This window comes from Pogona vitticeps, chromosome 5 (assembly GCF_051106095.1).
Source record: "Pogona vitticeps strain Pit_001003342236 chromosome 5, PviZW2.1, whole genome shotgun sequence".
Taxonomy (NCBI): domain Eukaryota; kingdom Metazoa; phylum Chordata; class Lepidosauria; order Squamata; family Agamidae; genus Pogona; species Pogona vitticeps.
Window position 1 is genome coordinate 41,952,571 of NC_135787.1, and position 20,320 is coordinate 41,972,890.

Below are 20,320 nucleotides of genomic sequence, written 5' to 3' on the forward strand. Positions count from 1 at the left end.
CAATTTTTGTCCAGTCATGTTCGACTCTAGGGGGCGGTGCTCATCCCCATTTCCAAGCCATAGAGCCAGTGTTTTGTCCGAAGACAATCTTCCGTGGTCACATGGCCAGTGCGACTTAGACACGGAACACTGTTACCTTCCCACTGAGGTGGTCCCTATTTATCTACTTGCATTTGCATGCTTTCGAACCACTAGGTTGGTGGAAGCTGGGACAAGCAACGGGTGCTCACTCCGTCGCGTGGATTCGATCTTACGACTGCTTGGTCTTTTGACCCTGCAGCACAGGCTTCTGTGGTTTAGCCCGCAGCGCCACCACGTCCCTAAACTAGAATTACGTAAACTAAAATGACTAGATAATCTCGGTTGGCCTCATTGTGAATTTCAGACTGGCACTGCTTTCCATGAACTTTGTTAAAGTACTGAGTTAGCGATCTGGATTGCTGCCCCTGAGGGACATTCCAGTAGCTAGCTGACACTTCCACCTCCTGTACATTTTGTGTAGGAAGTTTTTCTGCTCAGTGGCTTCCCAGAGAATTTGTTTGTAAAATCAGGAGCCACTTTTATTGTGGTGGAAAATAAATGGTGCACTTCACTTTAGAACTTCTGACTGCTTTTGTGTAGTTTTTCTTGCTCTCCTTTCAACTAAGCATATAACTAAGCATAAACTAATATGCCCATTTTTTAGTAGATCACAATCTTTCCCAAATCCCCTTTGACTAGTTCTTCCCTATTTCCCGGGGTGCCTCTTTATGGTATTATTATCTCTTTCAGAATTTTTTAAAAATAAAGATACTGAACTGGTGACTGCAGCTGATTTGTTTGCCTGAATCTAGCTTGAGAACTGGTCTTATCAGCACTGGAAATGTATTATGTTGCTCTCAGAGACTATCACCTTTGCGATATGACCAAAAAAAAATATGTGCAGTGTGTTCTCAGCATGCCATCTGGCCTGAGTTTTTGTTGTATCCTAGCAGCATACGTATTTTAGAATTACGAATGCATTTATTTTATCTAAGGTAGATTGCTCTTCCAAAATTTTAATGAAAGATAAAAAACAAAAAGAACACAAAACGTGCATATGATAATCAGACAAAAGCCAAAGAGCTTGCAAACCTGTTAAAACTGAAGATGGTGGTGGACCACAGGTAAGAGTATCACACAGAAGGAGCTCCTGCCCCTTTCACTGCTACAACCACCACTACCACACCATTCAGCCTTGCCGCCCACTGCCACCTCTGACAGTATTCAGCCTCTTAGATACTGGGGTTTTCTATCTGGTTTTTGTTTTTGTTGTTTTACAGAAATACTTTCATGTATTTTGTCACAGCTTTGCCACAAAAATGGCCATCATGCTCCTAATGGAGCCGTTTCTTCCTCACCAGAGGTGCATATCCAAAGGCAGGATCAGGCCAAATGGCAAGTTTGCCATTAGAAAGTGATTAAAATATTATTGTTCCAATGCAGCATTCTTCATAGCAACTGTATTTGTTTCATCAGCATGAAAATACCTGCCATTTACCTCCCAATGATATATCGCCCCAACCCCTCCAAATAAAGTCAATTTGCAACTTGCAAAACTGTGGAACAATCTTGGAGGCTCATCAAATGCCCTTTACATCTTAACACAAGTTTCACTTCTAACTGCACAGCTGTTGCCTCGCCTGTTGCCTTTGCCCTCCTGTGTTTTTTGGTTTGTGTTAATTCTCGGGTTAAAATCAGAAGATGGCAGCACCATAAGATCTTGTAAAGATCTACTGACAGACAGACAGATTTCAGATCCTCCTTCCCTCAGTGTTAGAAAGAGTAGAAAAGAACATAACAGTGCAAGAAAGAAAACCATCATTCTAACAGCAACTAGAGAATCTAAACTTAAAGCATCTATAGCAAGGCCAGGCTTTGATGCAGAGGTGGAGGCTTCTGACAAGGTCTTAGTCTGCCTATTAAATGGGTTTGTATATGAGAGATGTACAGTATTAGTGTACTTTAAATTACTATGCCACCTCATTTTTAGAGTCATCACAAAACAAACGCTTCAACTTAGGTGGCTTTTACACGAAGCACCTGTCAGGTGTGCCAATTATCACCTTATTATCTGATTTTACTGTATAGCTAATAGCTGGACACCTGCCCAGAGACGTGTAAAGATTTAAATCATACAAATGGATAACAACAGTAAAATACTATCTGTCTAGTGGGCTCTTATGCCATATAGATCAGCACCCTCATACTCTAGAATATTTAAATATTATATACAATAATATATAGAATAAAGACCAGAAAGATGAATTGGCTTTTCAGTTTGGTAGCAATTTTTGAAAATATTGGGGAACAAAGTAAATGTTACACCATCAACATTTTTTCCAGGTTATGTCCTGATGAACTTCTAACCAATACTTCTTCTTCTTTTTTTTTTTTTTTGCAGAATTCAAATTACAAGTGTAATATTATGAAATCCATGAAAATAGCTTTTATCATTGGCTTTGTCTATTGAAGTAGCTGACCCCCATCACCTTCCAAATAATATTAATTCATGCTAAATCAAATTCACTCCAAACTCAATCATGAGTTTTATATGTCTCATTTTGACCTCTGAGCTATCTTCTCTTGAGATGCCACATGACAAAGACTTTACTGTTGTGTTTCTGTTCTGTTGCTAACAATATAGTTTTTCCTACCTGTTACTGTTGTCCTTCCATGAACAGTAGTATCATTAGACAGCAGATCTTTTGTGTTGGAAGTGAATGGTGATTGTCTAAATGTATCTTCAGAAAAAAAGGGGCTGAGGAAAAAAAAATTCTTATAAGCAGATAAAATACTAACTTGGAAAAATAATTAAATATATTTGTTGCTTCTAATTATGATTCCATTGCTAAGTAATGTACAGTCTATATAGGATGCTTTAGAACCCAGACCAAACACTTTCAATAATTTTGCAACATCATTTCTTTACTAGCAAATCATTATTAGTGTCCATTTATCAAACCATGAACCAAAACTGAAAAACTCATATTTTCCAAAAATGTTTTGGGGAAGAAAAGGGTTAGTTCCAGGTTTAATTGTATTTGGAGTAATCCCACTGAAATTAATCAGACTTACATTGTTCTGACTAATTTGGCATTCAGTGATTTGACCACATTTGGATCTAATCCATTGTTAAAAATCCCAACAATACAGCAATAACTTCATTATACAGCAACCATTATTTTACATAAATATCTTCTACAGGCTATTCTTGGTAGTATCAGCAGAAGGAATTTTATGGAGAAAGGCATTTTCCTGAAGCTGAATGATGATTATGCAAAAGAATCTGAGGACATGGCACCATATATCAGGTTTTATGAAGTGCCACATTGCAAAGAGCTTGGGCTTCGTGCATATGTGCCAGTAGCAGGGCCAAGCCCAGGCAATTCAATTGGTGATGATGCAGTAAATGTCAATATACAGCCTGCCACATCCTGTCCAAGTAGTCTTTTATATGGAGAGCAATTTTCCTCCAATGTCGCTCTTAGTGAGAAACTACAAATCTTGTAAAAGTCCATTTTTGGGGCTACAATTCCCAGAATCCCCAGGCCAGCATGGCCAATGGTTTTTCCAAGATGAGGCAGATCTTCTTGGAAAAATATGCTTAGGCACAGATTTCAATCTTAGTTTATTTTGTTCTGACAGGCAAGAGTTACAAAAAAAAATCTTCATAAAAGGCAAGATTACAAGAGTTTTTGTGTCTCTTCTGTACCTCAGTGTTTTTGTGAAAAGTTTGTGAAGAATTTTCAGGAATGTTCTTTGTGCTAAAGCCTGTATTTTACAAGGAAAACCTTGTATTTTTAACTAAAAATATTTTGCATTAAAAATATCTTGGAATGGCAGGTTGCTTACCTTTGCTACAGTATAATTGGTTCCTTGAGCGGTCATCTGTGGAGTCAGACTACTGGGGTTTGCGCCTGTGTAGAGCGAATCTTTGGAACCTTCCAGAACTAAGCTCCTTCCCTCCACCATCCAAAAGAGTAGACACAATGGGGGGGTGCATGGGATGTGTGACTTCACAGATGACCACTAGAAGAACCCCAGCTACACCACAGATCAGCAACATTTTGTTCTTCTTCATGATCTCTGTGGATCACACTATTGGGACACGGCAAAATTCTGGAAGTACAGAAGACTTCCCCTAACATGAAGGTGTGCAGGCTGCACTCTAGAGGCATAGATGGATTGCAGAAAAAAGGCTGGGAGCACTACCTTTTGATCCAAGTGAAATAAAGAGACCACTTTAGGGAAGAAAGAAACATCTGGACCAAAGTACCATTTAATTTTTAGACCCGCTGGTTTCCTCTGGGCAGGGATCCACCTCTCTTTCTGTGCTTTCATCCCTGTGTGCATGTGCAACCCTGCCCCTCCGTGTGCACAGTTCCATCGCAACTGGAACCAAAAGGGCTGAAAGCAATCACTGCATGGAGGAGGAGGAAAGCTGTGCGGGGAGAAGCAGAGTTAGGCATGTGCGTGCTGGTGCATTCCTTTGAGGAAACCTTAATCTGGACAAAGCACCACTTTGTCAGCATGAAAAACATGGTAGAGGGAGTCAGAATGGAAAGCACATATTTCAGCTGCCCTCCTGGCAGAAGTGACTGTGATGACGAAGGCCATGTTATACATAAGGAGGTAGATAGGAGGGGCAGACATAGGTTCAAAATGTGGGTACATCAGTTGTGCTAAAACCAGTTGAAGGGACCAAGGAGAAACGGGCATGCAGACACCAGGAGTAAGATTTCTAAATCCATGAAAAAGACTTTCTACTAGTGGATCAATGAAGTGTGCTGAAATGGCAGCTAGGTACACCTTGATAGAAGAATAGGACAGATCTCTTTCAACAAGACCAAAAACTTGACTAAAATCACAGGAACATGGGGAGAAGAGTTTCTCTCAGGCAAACCTACAAAATGTTTTCCATTTTGCCAAGTAGGAATGATAGGTAGAAGGTTTTCTGGCATCCTGTAACACTTCCATTAGTCGCAGGACCTGTAGATCCAGTGATAAACCAAGCCATTATCCTGGAAGAAAAGGTCCAGATGCTATGGTGGGATGGGCAACTGTCTGTGAGGTGGTTACAAAAGAGCTTTCTAAACTACCACAGAGTGATCACACTGATCAGGATGGCAGAGGCCTTCACTCATCAAAGGGTGGGCTACTACTCAAAGAATCAAGGGGATGGGAGGAAACAAATAGAGAACCTCAGTTGTCCACAGGATTATGAAGACGTCGCTCTTCAAACAGAGACCAATCTCCACTCTGCTGCAGAACCTCTAACACTTTCTGTTGTGATGCATGGAGAAGACATCTATGGTAGGTCTGCCTCATTTCTACACCAGAATGCAGAAAGCAAGAGGATGAAGTCCTTATTTGTGGACCGTGTGGGACATCCTACTAAGGGCATCGGCAAGAGAGTTCTGGGAACCTGACAGGCACACAGCCAGTGGAAAAAATGTCTCAACAGCAACAGAGCAGATGAGTGTATATCACCCTACCTGTCTGCATAATGCATGGTGGTTGTACTGTCAGTTCCTATTTGAACCCTTTTCCCTACAGGCAGATGGACAAAACCAAGGAAAATTTTGAAAACTGTGAGAAGCTCCAGGGCACTGATGTGCCAATTATGTTCCCATGCCCTCCAGTGGAATTGGCTGCTCAGGGAGAGTTATGGGAGACTGGAGATGGCTGTTTTATGCTGCTTGTTCTGCTGCTCTTAGGAATAGCTCTCAGAGGAACAAGCGAAGTTTGAACTTGTGAAGGCAGAGTCCCTGCATCATAAAGCCCTTGCAAATTGTGCAAGGCTGAGAGAGGTGGGCCTTATCGAGACAAAAAAGGCACGGAGTGTGATGGGCTTTGGGGTTGATAGTGTCACTGCATAAAATACATTTTTTGAAGAGGCCCTTAGTGGTCATGGAGTTGGGCAAGGCCCACCACAGGATGTAGAGGGGAAAATACAATAAATAACTAAGGAAGAAAAAAAACAAGAGGGAAAAACTGGGAGAACGAACCAGGGGAGAGAAAAAAGCTGAATATGAGGGGGAAATAGAATAAGGAGGAAGAAAGGAAAGTGAAAATAACCATATGGTAGCTCAATGAAGGTTCTAAGATGCAACAAATTTAGCAGATAGAAAGATACTGAAGACAGTCTGCTAGGGTATGCTATACATGCACAATTGGGGGGGGGCTCCTGCCAACATTGTATAGTGAGGAAACTCAGCTCTGGAGGTTTCAGAAGATTGGCTCTGCACAGGCACAAACTCCAGCCCTGTGATCCACAGAGACCATGAAGAGGAAATGTTGCTGATGAGAAAAGTGCTGCTATTTTTGCAGGAGCAAAAAAAACAACAATCAATAAATAAAAATCTTACACTTGTCCATTTTTGACTGGTACCTCAATGTGTTACGACATTCATTTTCACTATGGACAAGAAAATATGCAAGTATATTCCTTACATCCTTATGTTTAATATGAGGGTTATGTTTAACCTTTTAAAGTTAATTGTTCTTGTCACAGTTATTTCCCACATTCTGAGGTAGTCATTTACAGAGTGACAGGAAGGACTGGGAGCTGTAGTACAGTGGTGCCTCGCTTAACGACGTTAATTCATTCCAGTGAAATCGCTGTAGAGCGAAAACATAAAGCGAAAATTAAAAACCCATTGAAACGCATTAAAACACAGTTAATGCGTTCCAATGGGCTAAAAACTCACCGTCCAGCGAAGATCCTCCATACGGCAGCCATTTTCGATGCCTGAATAGCAAGGAATCCGTCCCTAAGCACAGCGGGGAGCCATTTTGAGCACCCAGCAGTCATTTTGAAAACCCGACAATCAGCTGTTTTGATCGTCGTAATGTGAAGAATCAGTTCCCAAAGCAGGGAACCGATCTTCGCAAAGCGAAAAAAACCCATTGAAAACATCATTTTGCAATCGCAATTGCGATCGCAAAAACATCGCCGTGAAGCAGATTCATTGTAATGCGGGGTAATCATTAAGCGGGGCATGATTGTACTACTAACCAAGCAATTTGTGCAACTTTTTATGCAGCTTATTTATTAGACTAATTAGACATGAAGCTTACACTACAATAAATCTGTTAATCTCAAAGCTATAAGACTTCCATTTTGGGGTTTTTTTGGGGGGAGGGGATCTTTCAATTTTGTTAAGCATTGACATTGAGACATACTTTTATGTGTCAAAAATAATCTGAACAGACTACACAACATTACAATGCTCAGATTTAGATGCTTCTACTTTAGCACACTGATTGTGTTGGTTTGCTCATTAGAGACAGCTGGTTGCCTGCAAAGAGGGTGAAGTCTCTGACCAAAATCCTACAGTTAAGTGTAATAAACTGTACTTGAGTAGGCCCATTTCAGTCATTAGAACTTACAGAGAAGTTGACTCACCAAATCCCTATTGATTTAACGTTTCTAATCTAGTGCAGTTTACTACACTAAGCAACAGGATTTTGGCCACTGTCTTTGTTGGTTACTTAACTCATGTGAAGAAAAACTGAGGAGCATAGTTTGTTTTTGAATAGGATCATGGATGCCCCCTTCATGAAATTAAGGGGTAAGGTGTGTCCTGCACTCCACAAGTCCATGATTTACTCCTGCTGGGGATCTTAGTACAGTTGTTTGGCAACTTGCAAATTTATTACAGGAAAAGCAAGGATGTAACAATATGCTGCACATCAAACACAATGTGTCATTTGGCTCTAAGAGAATGAGCTCCCATTGCCACCCTTTGTTTAACAAGGTGGATGTAGATAATGATCTTTTTTCTACTCCTACCATTGTAATTGTATGATTTATAAGCACATTATGAAGGTATCAATGCTAGCCCTACTGACTCATTTACATAGCTTGCTGAATACTATGAGTTTATAATTGAATGTCCGATTGTACGCCAAAATAAAACATGTTAATTAATCACATAAATGTAGCAGGCATGAAGCAGTTCAATTAAAGTACTTCTAATTCTTGTTAAGAGTTCATACTTATATATTTTCCATGGAAATCCATGATATATTAAAAAAAACTGCTTAACTTTCACCAGATCTCGCAGCATTTAAGTTTCCATTTGATATAAAGCAGCATTTTAAAGGCTAAAACAAGATTCAAAATACACCAGGACCAATTATAATACTCTTGTTGTTTTATCATGCTCTGTTCTGCAGTACTATGAATGTTACTTACCTAGTTGTAGCTGCAATGGTGTTATCTTTAGAGTGATTGTGCTCTTTGCTCACTTTTTCTGTAGGAAAAAAAGGATTATTTTTAGAAGAATCGTATCTTCTCACATAGGAAGTTTTAGTTTGGATCATTTTCAAAGCGGAACACGTATTTGTTTGGATTTATCACCTTATTCAGATGTTCCCACCACCCTCTTACGATAAAACATGAATTTGTTCCCTGCTTCTATTTTCAGTGCAGTTTTCAGTTTCAATGGTAAACTCTCTAGGTGGCATCCTCTGATGCTTTTATGCTCTGAAAAGCAGGCTTATGAGAGACAGCCAGAACTGTTTTGATGGGAGAGGAAATAAATACTAAAAATCTAGCCACATTCGATTCGCATCCCCCTTCCTATCACCTATCATTTCTAGCCAACAAGGCTGCCTGCTGGGGACTAAGGGAGTTGTAGTCTGTAATGTCTCACAGGAATGAGGCTGGGGAAGTCTGGCTTCGAGACTGGAAGGAAAAAGAAATGCAAAAGAGAATCTATGACACGTGACTGTCACTGTGGGGCAACGGTATCCCCATATCCACAGTGCAGCAGAAGTGGTCAAGAAACAACCATGGCATGCATAGTCATTCCTGCTCCAAGGTACTGTAAGAAGAGATGACTACTGGGAAAATGAGCTGTCTTCTCAGAAAGCTGCTAGGGCTGGAGTGCATCTTTATTTTGTCTTTAAAGTGTGCCTAGCAGAGGGCAGAAAAAATTAATGGTTCCAGAAAATGATGTTTTGTTCTCCACACCCAGTTCAAATGTCGCACTCCTGTCATGATTTGAAACATTCTTATTCAAACTTTTGAGGGAGCAACAGAAACGGTTTCTATGGCAAGTTTTCTCCATTGGAGGTCCAATGACAGGAAGGGCCATGGAGTATCTGCTGAATCTCTGGAAAGGCAAATGGTGTGTCAGGGGACAAAATGATATAAAACATGCTACTTGTATCATTGTGATGGCCAGATCCCACACCATCATTGGACAGATGAGTAAGGCAAATGCTTTAGTCAACAGATTTGGGGTCTCATGAAAGGGCAATCAAATGTTAAGTGATTTAATTTGTTATAGTTGTATTGTTATTGCCAAAGAAGGGGAGAGTTACTTTTCTGCCTAATGTAACAAAATGACTTGCTTTAACTACTATTGTAACTTTCATGGCTACAGAGTACTATCTGCTGCTCTTCCTTGGACAGGCAAACAACTTGGCCCAGCCCTGGTGTGGCTGTACTATAGGTCCAAATTAAACTCATCACCTGAATACAACTAGACTCACAAGCACATTAACAGGATTTCACTTTGAATTTCTAGTTAATCTTTAATATGAAAAAGAATTTCTGACATTTTGCTGCAGTTATTTTTCTAGACTTCTAACTATAACCCTAAGCACAGTTATATAGAAATGTCCTCTTGTATTTTGACAATGCAATCCTGTACATCGAGATAAACAAGACAGTGCATTCCAGATGTTTTGGATTACAATTTCATCAACTATTGGCCATCCTGGCTGGCATTCATAGGAGTTTTACTTCAAAAGATCTGGTGGACACCAGCTTGCCTATCCCAGTATATGTCGCTACACACATGTAGGCCACACTGAGTTGAACGGGATTTCCTCCCAAGAATGTGCATACAGGATTGTAACCTTAAGGCTCTAGCAAGTCTTGTTAAACCTGCGGTCTTAGTTCAAATAGTACAGCTTTCAGAATGTGAGAAAATCAGAGAAGCATAGTGTGAGCCCCCAACTACATTATTTACCTGACAATTGAAAAAGTAGCTCTGAAGCCATCTTCACTGATATATCTTGGCTGAAGAGGTTTCTCTCAGGGAGCACTCGGCTTTCTGGTATCTTTTGTATGTGTTCCGTTACCTCTTGCCTGAGTAAAGTGCTATAACTGATGTTTTGGCTGGGTGACACCAAGGGTTGGGAATCATGAATATCAACTTCCATTGGCTCTTCTTTAATTTTTACTGTCTGGGATTCCTTGTAACTTTCTGCTGCAAATATGTAATGTGGGGTAGGGGAGAGGGAGACATGGAAAATAGCTGAATGGTTCATCTATTTAAAATCAGTACTTCAAATTTTAAGAGTAGCCTCTCCTAGTCTTACACATTATTATATCTGAATAACAGCATCATGAAACAACATCACACACATGCACAGAGAAAGATGAAAGGTTCTATATCTTTATGGATAACTTATTTTTAAAAGGTCCACTTACCTTAAGAGAATACAAATTATTTCAAACACATACAGCTGCCCTTGAATGTAATGTATTTATTCACAGACACACATCTGCTGATTTTCAGCCACAGTATATCAGACAGTTTTTGCTCATACTACAAATAATAACTAAAAATCTCTCTTTTCTACTCATCTATTCTCTCGAACGCATAAACAGATACACATATATGTTTTAAAAGCACAACACATCTGCTTTGTTTGTCATGAAACTCTTGAGGGAATCCAGATAACACTCCTTGCCCCACTATAGTTTGTTGAATTTCATTGTAGATGAAATTCCTGAGCATTACATTTCCTACTGCATTTTCTTGTATTTTGCTTTTAAACTGATTGCCACTCTCCATTTGGTTCACCTTGAGCTGCACAGGGCACTGGAAATACAAATGCAGAAATAAAGGAGAAATCCAATCACAGTCAAATGAAGCAACATGCCAAGTGCTGCCCTGACTGGTGATAAAATAAAACACACCTATTGCTAACTCTGCCACATTCTGGGACTGGCATCCAAATGTTTCAAAAACGCTGAGAAACAAGTTGCATTCCATTCTAAATACAAAGCTCACCAATTTTATGTGACAAGGAAAAAAAAACACCACTTTCTCACAGAGTTGTCATGGAGGCTTTGTCAGAATAAATTGCTTCATTAGGATGGTGAAACATCTAGCGGTATCTCCAATCTCTCAAGGCAGTCAGGAATGTAATACCGCCTCCACTTGGCTTCTCTCTGTGTAAAACTAGTGGTTTAGGTATCTGGCTGCAGAGCCAGAAGTTGGATGTTTGATTCCCTCCTGTGGACAGAACCAGACTATGTGGACTTGGGCAAACTGCACAGTCCCAGGGTGCCCCCAGAAGAAGGGAATGGCAAAGTACTTCTGAGTACTCTTCCTGGAAAACCAGAATTGACTTGAAGGTGCATGATTATCATTTAAACTACAAGACAGATTTGTGTGTAATAAACATGCGCATTAATTCCACATTACTTCCTTCCTCTCCCAACTTGTCAACAGAGTGGCTTGTTTTTTTTAAATCACAGACAGCCTCCAAGATTCTGCTTGATTCCAAACTGGCTTTGTCCCCTTTCCTCTCCGCAAGCATTGTAAAGACTAATTCTCTCTTCTCTTCATTCAATAAAAAGACACAGAAGACTAAAAGAACAGCTTTTTCACTCCCGCTGCAGTTCTTGGACTGTTCCCTGTCACTGAAAAATGCTTTGGTTTTGAGAGCAGGTGAAGTGACCATTTCTTTTGAAGTATTAGCTCTCTTTCACTTCAAAGATATGTCAAAGGTTGCACTTCAAGGAAGCTTGACCATGACACTCACCAAAAAAGAAAAAGCTTGTAAGGCAGGTGGTCTACTCTGAAATGCAAGTTTGCTGTAAAAACTAAGCTATTTTCTTGTTCAAGACTCCTGTGGATGCTGTCAATTAAAAACAATCAACATAAGGAGATGAGGAAGATGAAGAAAGTAAGCAGAAAGGACAAGAGAGAAATGGTCATAAGAATTTCTGTAGCTTTCCATGCAAACTGAGTAGCATCTTCTGGATGAGTGTTTGTTCCTTTCTGATCTATAGCTTGTTATCACCTCTTACAGATTTGTATCAGTAAGTCCTTAGGGAGGGAAATCTGCTTTTAAGGGGTGGTGACAGGAGATGCACATGTACTATTAGTTTTGTATCCCAGTGTTTGTTTTCCAAAAGATTCTAGACAGAATAGCTCCATTGTTCTAGGCAAAGTTCAAAAATAGAATGTCACTGAAAGGGGAAAGGTGGCGCTGCATCTCAAATGTATGCCTAATTATCTCTAAGCGATCCCAATGCTTTGGCTGTACCAGTGACAAAGACTTTAAATAGTGTCTTTGTATGTGTGCGTGTGAGCATGTGTATAAGCTTTTCTCCATATTAGCTGCCGTGACCGGTTCAAAAGGACAAACAACCTTATGGAAAGTTTAGCCCTTCCTCTAACAGTGTTTATACTCTACAGGAAAATTTAAACCTTGTTCCATCAAGTACTGAGAAGCTAATATACATGTATTTGTATCATTACTTGTTATGTTAGCATTGCTATCAAAACTACTGTACATATTTACTCAGAAGTCCCACTACAGTCAGTAGTATTTGTTCACATGTTAAGCAGACACAGAATTTTAACGTGACATTGAATATTCTTTTTCATATCAACTGTTTCAATAGAATTTTGAATGATCAAAAACAATAATTAAAACACTATGAGAAACAGCTCACACAAGCTTATATATTCAAAAGAAGAAACCATTATTTAGCCAGCAAAGATTTATTTTTTAAAAATTATGAGATTTTTTCAGGCCCATCAAAATGAACAATAATGTTCAGAAATTGAGACGTACAGACAAATAATACTGTCATCCAGTCGTTCCCCAAACAGTTCAAATTAAAGGCTCATTTGCACCGACATTCCCATCACCTGATGACTCTCAGTCAAAAACATAAACAAATTCCAATGAAAAGAATTGTTTGAAAGTCTATCAGCAGAGATTAGTCTGTACAGAGTAAGTCACACCTTCACTTAATGTTTAAGGTCCTGAACTACCTATAGACATGTAGGTTTCATGTTAATCTCAAAAAAGATGGCTGCCTCTTGGATTCAGCCATGATTAGAGCATGCAAAATGTTTTAAACACCAAAGGACAGAGGAAATGAAATGTAATCTACTGATTGCTCTGGAATGTCTCTCTTCAATTAGGAATCTCACCCATTTGGTCTCACCTTTCCCCCCCTGAAATGCCATCTATTTCATATATCAGCTTAAACATATTTAGAAACCACCCAACATGAAGATGCCATCTTTCCTGCCATCTACTTCTCTCATTGCTAACAGTTAATTTGCAGTATTGTCACAGTGGCCCTGATCATTCTGCAAAGTTGTGGAGCAACTCTGGTGACGGGCATTTGCCTGCAGAAATTTAAATGCTAGTAGCAGCAGTTTAGATGGGGAAGAACTGGCTGTCATGACATTTTTTAGAAATGGAGGGAAAAGAGTCATTATTTCAGCATAGGAAGTCACTTCGATGTTATTATGTCAGAAGCAGTTGACAGATGAGATTTAGCACCTTCATCTGTTTTACCATTGCAGTGTCCCATGAAGTTGTCCATCCAGGTTGCTGTCACTTTACAATGTTTTGACCTGGTATCAAGGTTGGCTGGAAAAGGTCAAATGCTAACGGATGAGTTCACCACCCTTCTCTTGCTGGAGAACAGGCGATAGGCCGTGAGGTAAACAATTAATCTCACTGCCTTCAAGCAACAGAAACAGACACTTCTTGTGTCACCACTAGCCCAGGAGACCACAGTTTAGCCTCATCCCATAGAGACATGAAGTAGGAACAAAACAAAATGGAAGGCGGGGGGGAGGCATATTGTTTGTTGTGACAGAGGGATGAACAAATGATATAACTAGCTGGAAATCTGAGTTTTCTAAGTTTAGTGAAGAAGAACTGGTTTATTTTGTGCTGGCAAGACATATTAACTAGCTGATGTGCACTCACACATATAAACTTTGTTCAGGTAGTCTAGGCCCCTTGCAATGAATGGAGAACAGGGACTCACTGGCCCTGCACCCTTTATCATATTGCACTGAAAACTTAGCAGATAGAGGAAATATCCCACTGCTGACTTTCACCCTCTACAGTGTATATATCAGTGAAGAAAGGCCATGTTGTGACAAGAGGAGACACAGCGCAGATGCCACAGATCTCCATTCCAGTCATGTACTGGTAACATTTGAAGTATAGCAGTTTAGCATTACAGTCCCCACAGCCACATTCTCAAGGAGAATCTAGGTATGGTAAATCTAGGCAGAAAAGCAAAAACAGACCACAAGGTGGATAGTTAGGTAGTTAGGTAGTTAGGTAGTTAGGTAGGTAGGTAGGTAGTTAGGTAGGTAGGTAGGTAGGTAGGTAGAGAGGAGACAGATCTTTTGGTTTTCTCTTACGTTCTCTGACTTATTATGAAAGAAGTTAACATTCTGATTAAAACTCAGAGATCTAAAATGGTATTTTCAGCCATAACAGGCAGATAGGAAGACTTTTTTGTGTGTGGAAGGGGGCTGCTTCAAATACCATTGGTGTGTGTAAATTCTTCACAGTAAATTTCAGTCAATAAAATGTAAGTGTATCTTTTACCCTCTGTACCTTAATTTTGTTTTTTATATTGCCTGAGCTTACCAACCTCCCCATTCCACATCCCAGATTTCTGAAACACTGAGCTTCTAGGAGGGATGTAATCTAGGGCACAGTATATTTATTTGTGCACACTCATTTTTTTAATGTAGTTATTTGTCCAATAAATGAATCCAGGTCAGGGTTACTTCATGTTTGATAATTTCCTATGCAGATATTACTTCCATTTTAAAACATATATCGAAACTGTTAAATGCACATTCTCCCACATAACAAGCACAACCAATGTTTATTTCACTGAGTGTATATGTGGTAAGACAGCATGTACAGAGTGTACAGTATATACACATCAATTTCTCAATCAGAAAAAATGACAAAGGATATAGCCTTTGAATAATCCTGGCTCTGATATGAGAAGGCTAACATTTCATACAGGTTTAGATCCCAATTGTTTTCTATGTTTGAACTTCAACTCGCCATTATTTCACCGCTGCCTGAATGAGGCCAGTAACATATTAAACACACCACGTTCATTCACTTCCATTTTTATTCTCACTCATCTGCTAAATGTCAAGCTAAGCCACACATGTTGCTATAAAGGATGTGATTTTTAACACCATGTCTTGTGATAAATGGCACAGCTTCCATCTAATTCTGTAGCCTTAGCACATAGCTCTAGAATAAAAATCTTACATTTTCCTACATAAAGGATTCAAATTCATAAAGAAGCCATTATTAAATCTAATAACAGGATTATCTGGCCAGGATGATGTTTGAACTTTTCTGCTTCTTCACCTCATTTTGTCAGCTCAGTCTGAAGAAGAGTCCTGTAGGAACCAAAGGGTCATGATTTTGATGTTTTGGTGGTCTAGGTCTAATTAAGTTCGAAATTAACTTCAAAACTACAGTCTGGTTAATTAATTAATTTGTTAAAATACATCTACTATATTTAGGACACAATATAACAGTCACAAATATAAACAAGAACAAACAACAACAAAGGATCTTTTGTCTGTCCTTCGCAACGCAAATTCTTGACCTTAAAATAGCACATAAACCCTAATAAAATCACTCTATTGCCAAGTTGTTTGATTTATTTCAGGCTTAAGCTGCCTTTTATTTTTAATTTTCAAGTCAGAAGTACTGTGATGCATTTCTGTCACCAACTTTCTTGTTCATTCTCTTTCCCTATGATTTCGCTTAGCAGCCCTGAAGGTGAAGGGTAAACCTCCCAAATTCTCTGCTTTAGGAATGAACTTGGCTCCTCAGAGGTATGTGTGTATCTTTATCTATGAGAATCTCAGATAACAGAGAGAACAAATGTGTTCCTCAGATGTCTGACCTCTGGAGTTCCGGCACTGGGCTCCAAATTTAGGTGCAAGAGTCAAGATGACCTTTGCTGCTCAGCCTTTCTTACAAAACATTCTTTCTATTTCTGTTTCCACACCATGCACAGTTTAATCTGCTCACACCTCTGGCTAGGACATATGGCCATGAACAGGGCACAAGCAAACCTGTAATAACATTGCATAGTCTTTTTCTTGTTCATTCAAGGTTTTTACAGACTCAGCCACTTCTATACATCTCACACTTGATCTATGGATCTTGTGGAAGAATGAGATAGATAGCAATGAAATGACAGAATCCTAAAGTGGCACCGTGGAATGTCTACAAATTCAGGTTGGAGGTGAGGATGCCCTCACCCCCTCCACCACTTCAAAATTTTGCTAGCAGGAAGTTTCATGTTTAGACTAGGCCTAGTTTTTTTTCCCAATTCTGTTTTATGAGCTTGTCAAGTATTCATGAAAGCAAGAAAAACATAGAAAAATAAATGTGTGTCATTCTGTAGTCCCTCAGTGACAATTGTATGAAAACTAGAGGAGGGGACCTTTAAAAAAAAACACGGATCTATCACTTAGCAAGATATTATTTGCAACTGGCAGTTTTTGACCACTAAACAAAACATTAGAGTTAATTAGTCAAGCATAACAGCTGATTCCTTCTTGATCTCAAACTTTATAATAATATAAACATTCAAATACTTTCTCAGTTTCATAAGCTGATAGAAGCTGACAACAAAACATGGCATTGTGAGGGTGCTCACATGAGTTCAGCAAGTACTCAAGCTCACTCTCTACTTCTTTCCCTCAGTAAGGACAGTAGCTTTTCCTCTCTGATGAAGCTAGAGCTGTTGCTGCCTCAGGGAAAGGGAGGTGAGGTAAAACCTAGGCCAGCCCAGTCTTGAGTTTTTGCTGGTATCAACCACCAAACTAAGTCAGAGTTACTGTAGTAAGATTTAGCAAGCTCAAGAATTGAAGAGTTAAGTCTAGCTATTAATTACCACGAGAGTAAATGCAGTTATTTTTAACTCCTAAACTCAGCACTTCTGTTAGTCCCACTTGCCAAAATCCTGCTGCTTAATGTAGTAAAGCACATGATTTAATCAATAGGAATTTAGTGAATCAACTCCTCCATAAGTTCAATTGATTCAAATTGGCCTAACTCTGTGACTTACTACTGTGGCTATGATATTTTGGGTCTAGTATGAGGAGGCAATATTCTTGGAAAATGCAATAATACTATGAAAAGTGGAAGGTAGTAATAAAACAGGTAGAAAGACCAAACATGAGATGGTGCAATTCACTAAAAGAATCCATGGCTTTTAGTTAGGTCTGTTAATAGAAAGAGAGCATCACCATATGTTTGAAGTGATTCAGCAGCATGTAACAACGTGCAGTTCAAGTGTTCCAAGTATGCAGTCCAAATGCTCCATGTACTACGTGCAGTTTCTGGATGAGTTTAAAGGCAACCATGCACCGAATACATTACCGTCAGTGGCCTGGTTCCAAATTGAGGGTGGGTGGGTATGGGGCTCATCCTGCTACATCAAGGAAAGACACCCCAACTGTCTGGTTCATGAGCCACTACTACATATTACAGGCATATAATCTGGAGTGCATAAGAGCATGAATCACTAAAAAAGGACTGTATTAATATTAACCTTCATGTTGGCAGTGGAAAGTTAATATTAGCACAACTTTCTTCAAAACACAGCCCTTCCTATGTTATTCTAGCTTCCCTACTCTATATTCCTTCAGTCTTGACTCGGAAGTATTGCCCTGCTTCTGACGTCTTAACATTCAAAAATAGAAACTTATTATTTCCTTCCCATTTCGCCCAGGCTCTCCCTTTTGCTCCACTTCTGCCTTGTCCTGGGTTTCCTGAAGGGATTTCCTGTGCAAGTGGACAAAAGGATATGCTGAGAAACAACTGCCTTGCTGTTTTGAATGGGAAGGCGAGAAAATGTTCAGGATCAGAAATCAGAAGCTAACATAAAACTGCTGTCTAAATGCAACCTTCTAATGAATGACATCAATGTAGTGTGGGTGATTTTAATGTAGTAATGGTACACTTTGCATTGAAATGCAGCTACATATTACCCAATTCTCCCCTTAATATGCTCCCAATACATTTGTAACAAAAAAGTTAAAAGGTACAAATGTAGCATCTAAAACCATACTTTAGAATACTTGCTACTTTCAGTTATTCCTACAATTAAAGTAATAGATTTTTTAAAATCAAAATTAAAATTATCTGTCCTGTGCTTTTCAAATGCAACAAAAACCAAATCTACTGAACACTTGTGAGTCACTGGAAGGCTCTCTGGCTAACTGATTTGAGTTAGAACTGAAATGGGTGACTCACAAATGAGCATTTAAAAGCCAAAATAATTGAACAAAGTTGCAATGGGTAAGCATTTCAATGTCAGATACAATAAGCTATAAAACTTAAAATCCTAAAGAGCCTGGATGAATTTTTAAAAACCAGTTCTTTGTAGTTAAAAAGAGAGAGAGAGAAAACAGCCATAAATGAGCAGGAGTGAGTGCCAGATGTAGGGTCGCACAGCGGAAAAGGCCTCATCCCAGGTCATCCGCATATGTTCCGCCTACTATTGATGTTCCAGGAACTTGCAGAAAAGTGAGATTTTGGAAGGCAGGTCCAAGTAGTCAGGGCAGCAAGAGGAAAAACAGCTGAGTCCTTCAAAGAAGCTATGTAGGAAAGAGTTCCTTTTGGACTTCATACAATCCACAGAGCTGTAAAGTCTTTTCTTGCCCAGCTCTGTGGATTGTATGAAGTCCAAACCCAGTTTGCATACTGTCACACTGGAAAACCAATCACGGTACCTAAGGTGTGTCCAGGCACAAGTCAGCACACTATAGCAATGTAATTGGAATGAGTATCACAAGCTGAATATGAGCAAGCTGTGTGATGTGGCTATGGAAAAAAAAAGGCAAATGCTGTTTTAGGCCGCATTAATCCAAGTATAGTTTCCAAATCCGGTGAGATGTTAGTTCCCCTCTATTCAGCACTGGTTAGGCCTCACCTTGAGTATTGTGTCCAGCTCTGGACACCACACTTCAAGAAGGATTCAGACAAATTGGAACCAATTCAGAGGAGGGGCAACAAGGATGATCAGGGGGCTGGAAACCAAGCCTTATGAGGAAAGACTGAAAGAACTGGGCGTGTTTAGCCTTGAGAAAAGAAAACAGAGGGGTGATATGATAACACTTTTCAAATACTTGAAAGGCACAGGAGGGGCAGGATCTGTTCTTGATCATCCATAACTGCAGGGCACATGACAATGGGCTCAAGTTACAGGAAGTCAGATTTCAGTTGAATATCAGGAAAAACTTCCTAACTGTTAGAGCAGTATGTGAATGAAATCAATTACCTCAAAAGTGATGAGAGCTCCGACATTGGAGGCATTCAAGAGAAACTTAAGACAACCACCTGGCAGATATCCTTTGATTTGTATTCCTGCATTGAGCAAGGGGTTGGACTTGATGGCCTTAAAGATCCTTTCCAACTTCACTATTCTATGATTCTATGATCTCTCATTCCAGTATAGGACTGGAGCAAAACAGTCACTCTAACCTTGATATTCCCAGAGATTGGAAGCCATTTAGAAGCTGAAGAAGTAAAGAGTTATAATAGCACAGCTCTGTGTACTGGGTCACTGCTTTTAGTTTAAAGTTCTCACTGAAAGTTTGCTGAGCGTATTTTAAGCTGCTGCCCTTTGACATTATTTCAAATGATCTCGTCTTCTGAATTAAAATGTTTTTCATTAGATACACATGCATAAAAAGACAGAAGTTCATTTGAAATATTTGATGTGCTCTCAAAGCTATTTGAAGGCAGATTATCCACCAGAATCTAATAAAATTTAAAGTACATTTCATTGTGATTAATGTGTTACCTCTGTGTGAATATGAACATTTCCCACTGACTGCAGCTGTTCAGGTTATTTAGTCAGGAAAAACTCTGCAATGATTGGGAAAACATCCCTTTGCAAAATGGAGAAAAGACTGTTGCAGACTAACTTTCTTGTTTCACTGTAAACTAACAGCAAAATAAATTATTATTAATAGAATGTGATATCACAATAGCCTTTGGGAGAAAAAAAAGTCATTATATGACAGCAAAAGCAGGTAGAAAGAAGTTTGGCATCAACTGGCAGATCTCTGGGTGACTTACAGTGGGGTCTTGACTTGCGAACGGCTTGACATGCGAACTTTTTGAGTTACGTACTTCTCCGTCCGTGAATATCCATTTTGACTTGCGAACGGAGAATTGACGTACGAATCAAAAAGTGGGGGGAAAAGGGGCGGGAGAG

The 20,320-nt window shown here is 39.5% G+C and overlaps 1 protein-coding gene across 8 annotated transcripts in view; it reads right to left on the reverse strand.

Moving 5' to 3' along the window:
• ZNF827 (zinc finger protein 827) overlaps positions 1-20,320 on the reverse strand; it is a 132,501-nt gene that overhangs the window by 42,537 nt on the left and 69,644 nt on the right. For 6 of the 8 annotated variants that reach the window (XM_020783029.3, XM_020783028.3, XM_078394743.1 and 3 more), the window contains exons 6-8: positions 10,008-10,247; positions 8,222-8,279; positions 2,676-2,779 (exon numbers count right to left, since the gene is read on the reverse strand). In XM_020783029.3, the coding sequence (XP_020638688.3) occupies positions 2,676-2,779; positions 8,222-8,279; positions 10,008-10,247 (402 nt within the window). The remainder of the gene's footprint in view (positions 1-2,675; positions 2,780-8,221; positions 8,280-10,007; positions 10,248-20,320) is intronic. The other 2 variants (XM_073001599.2, XM_078394745.1) reach the window with 1 other exon arrangement.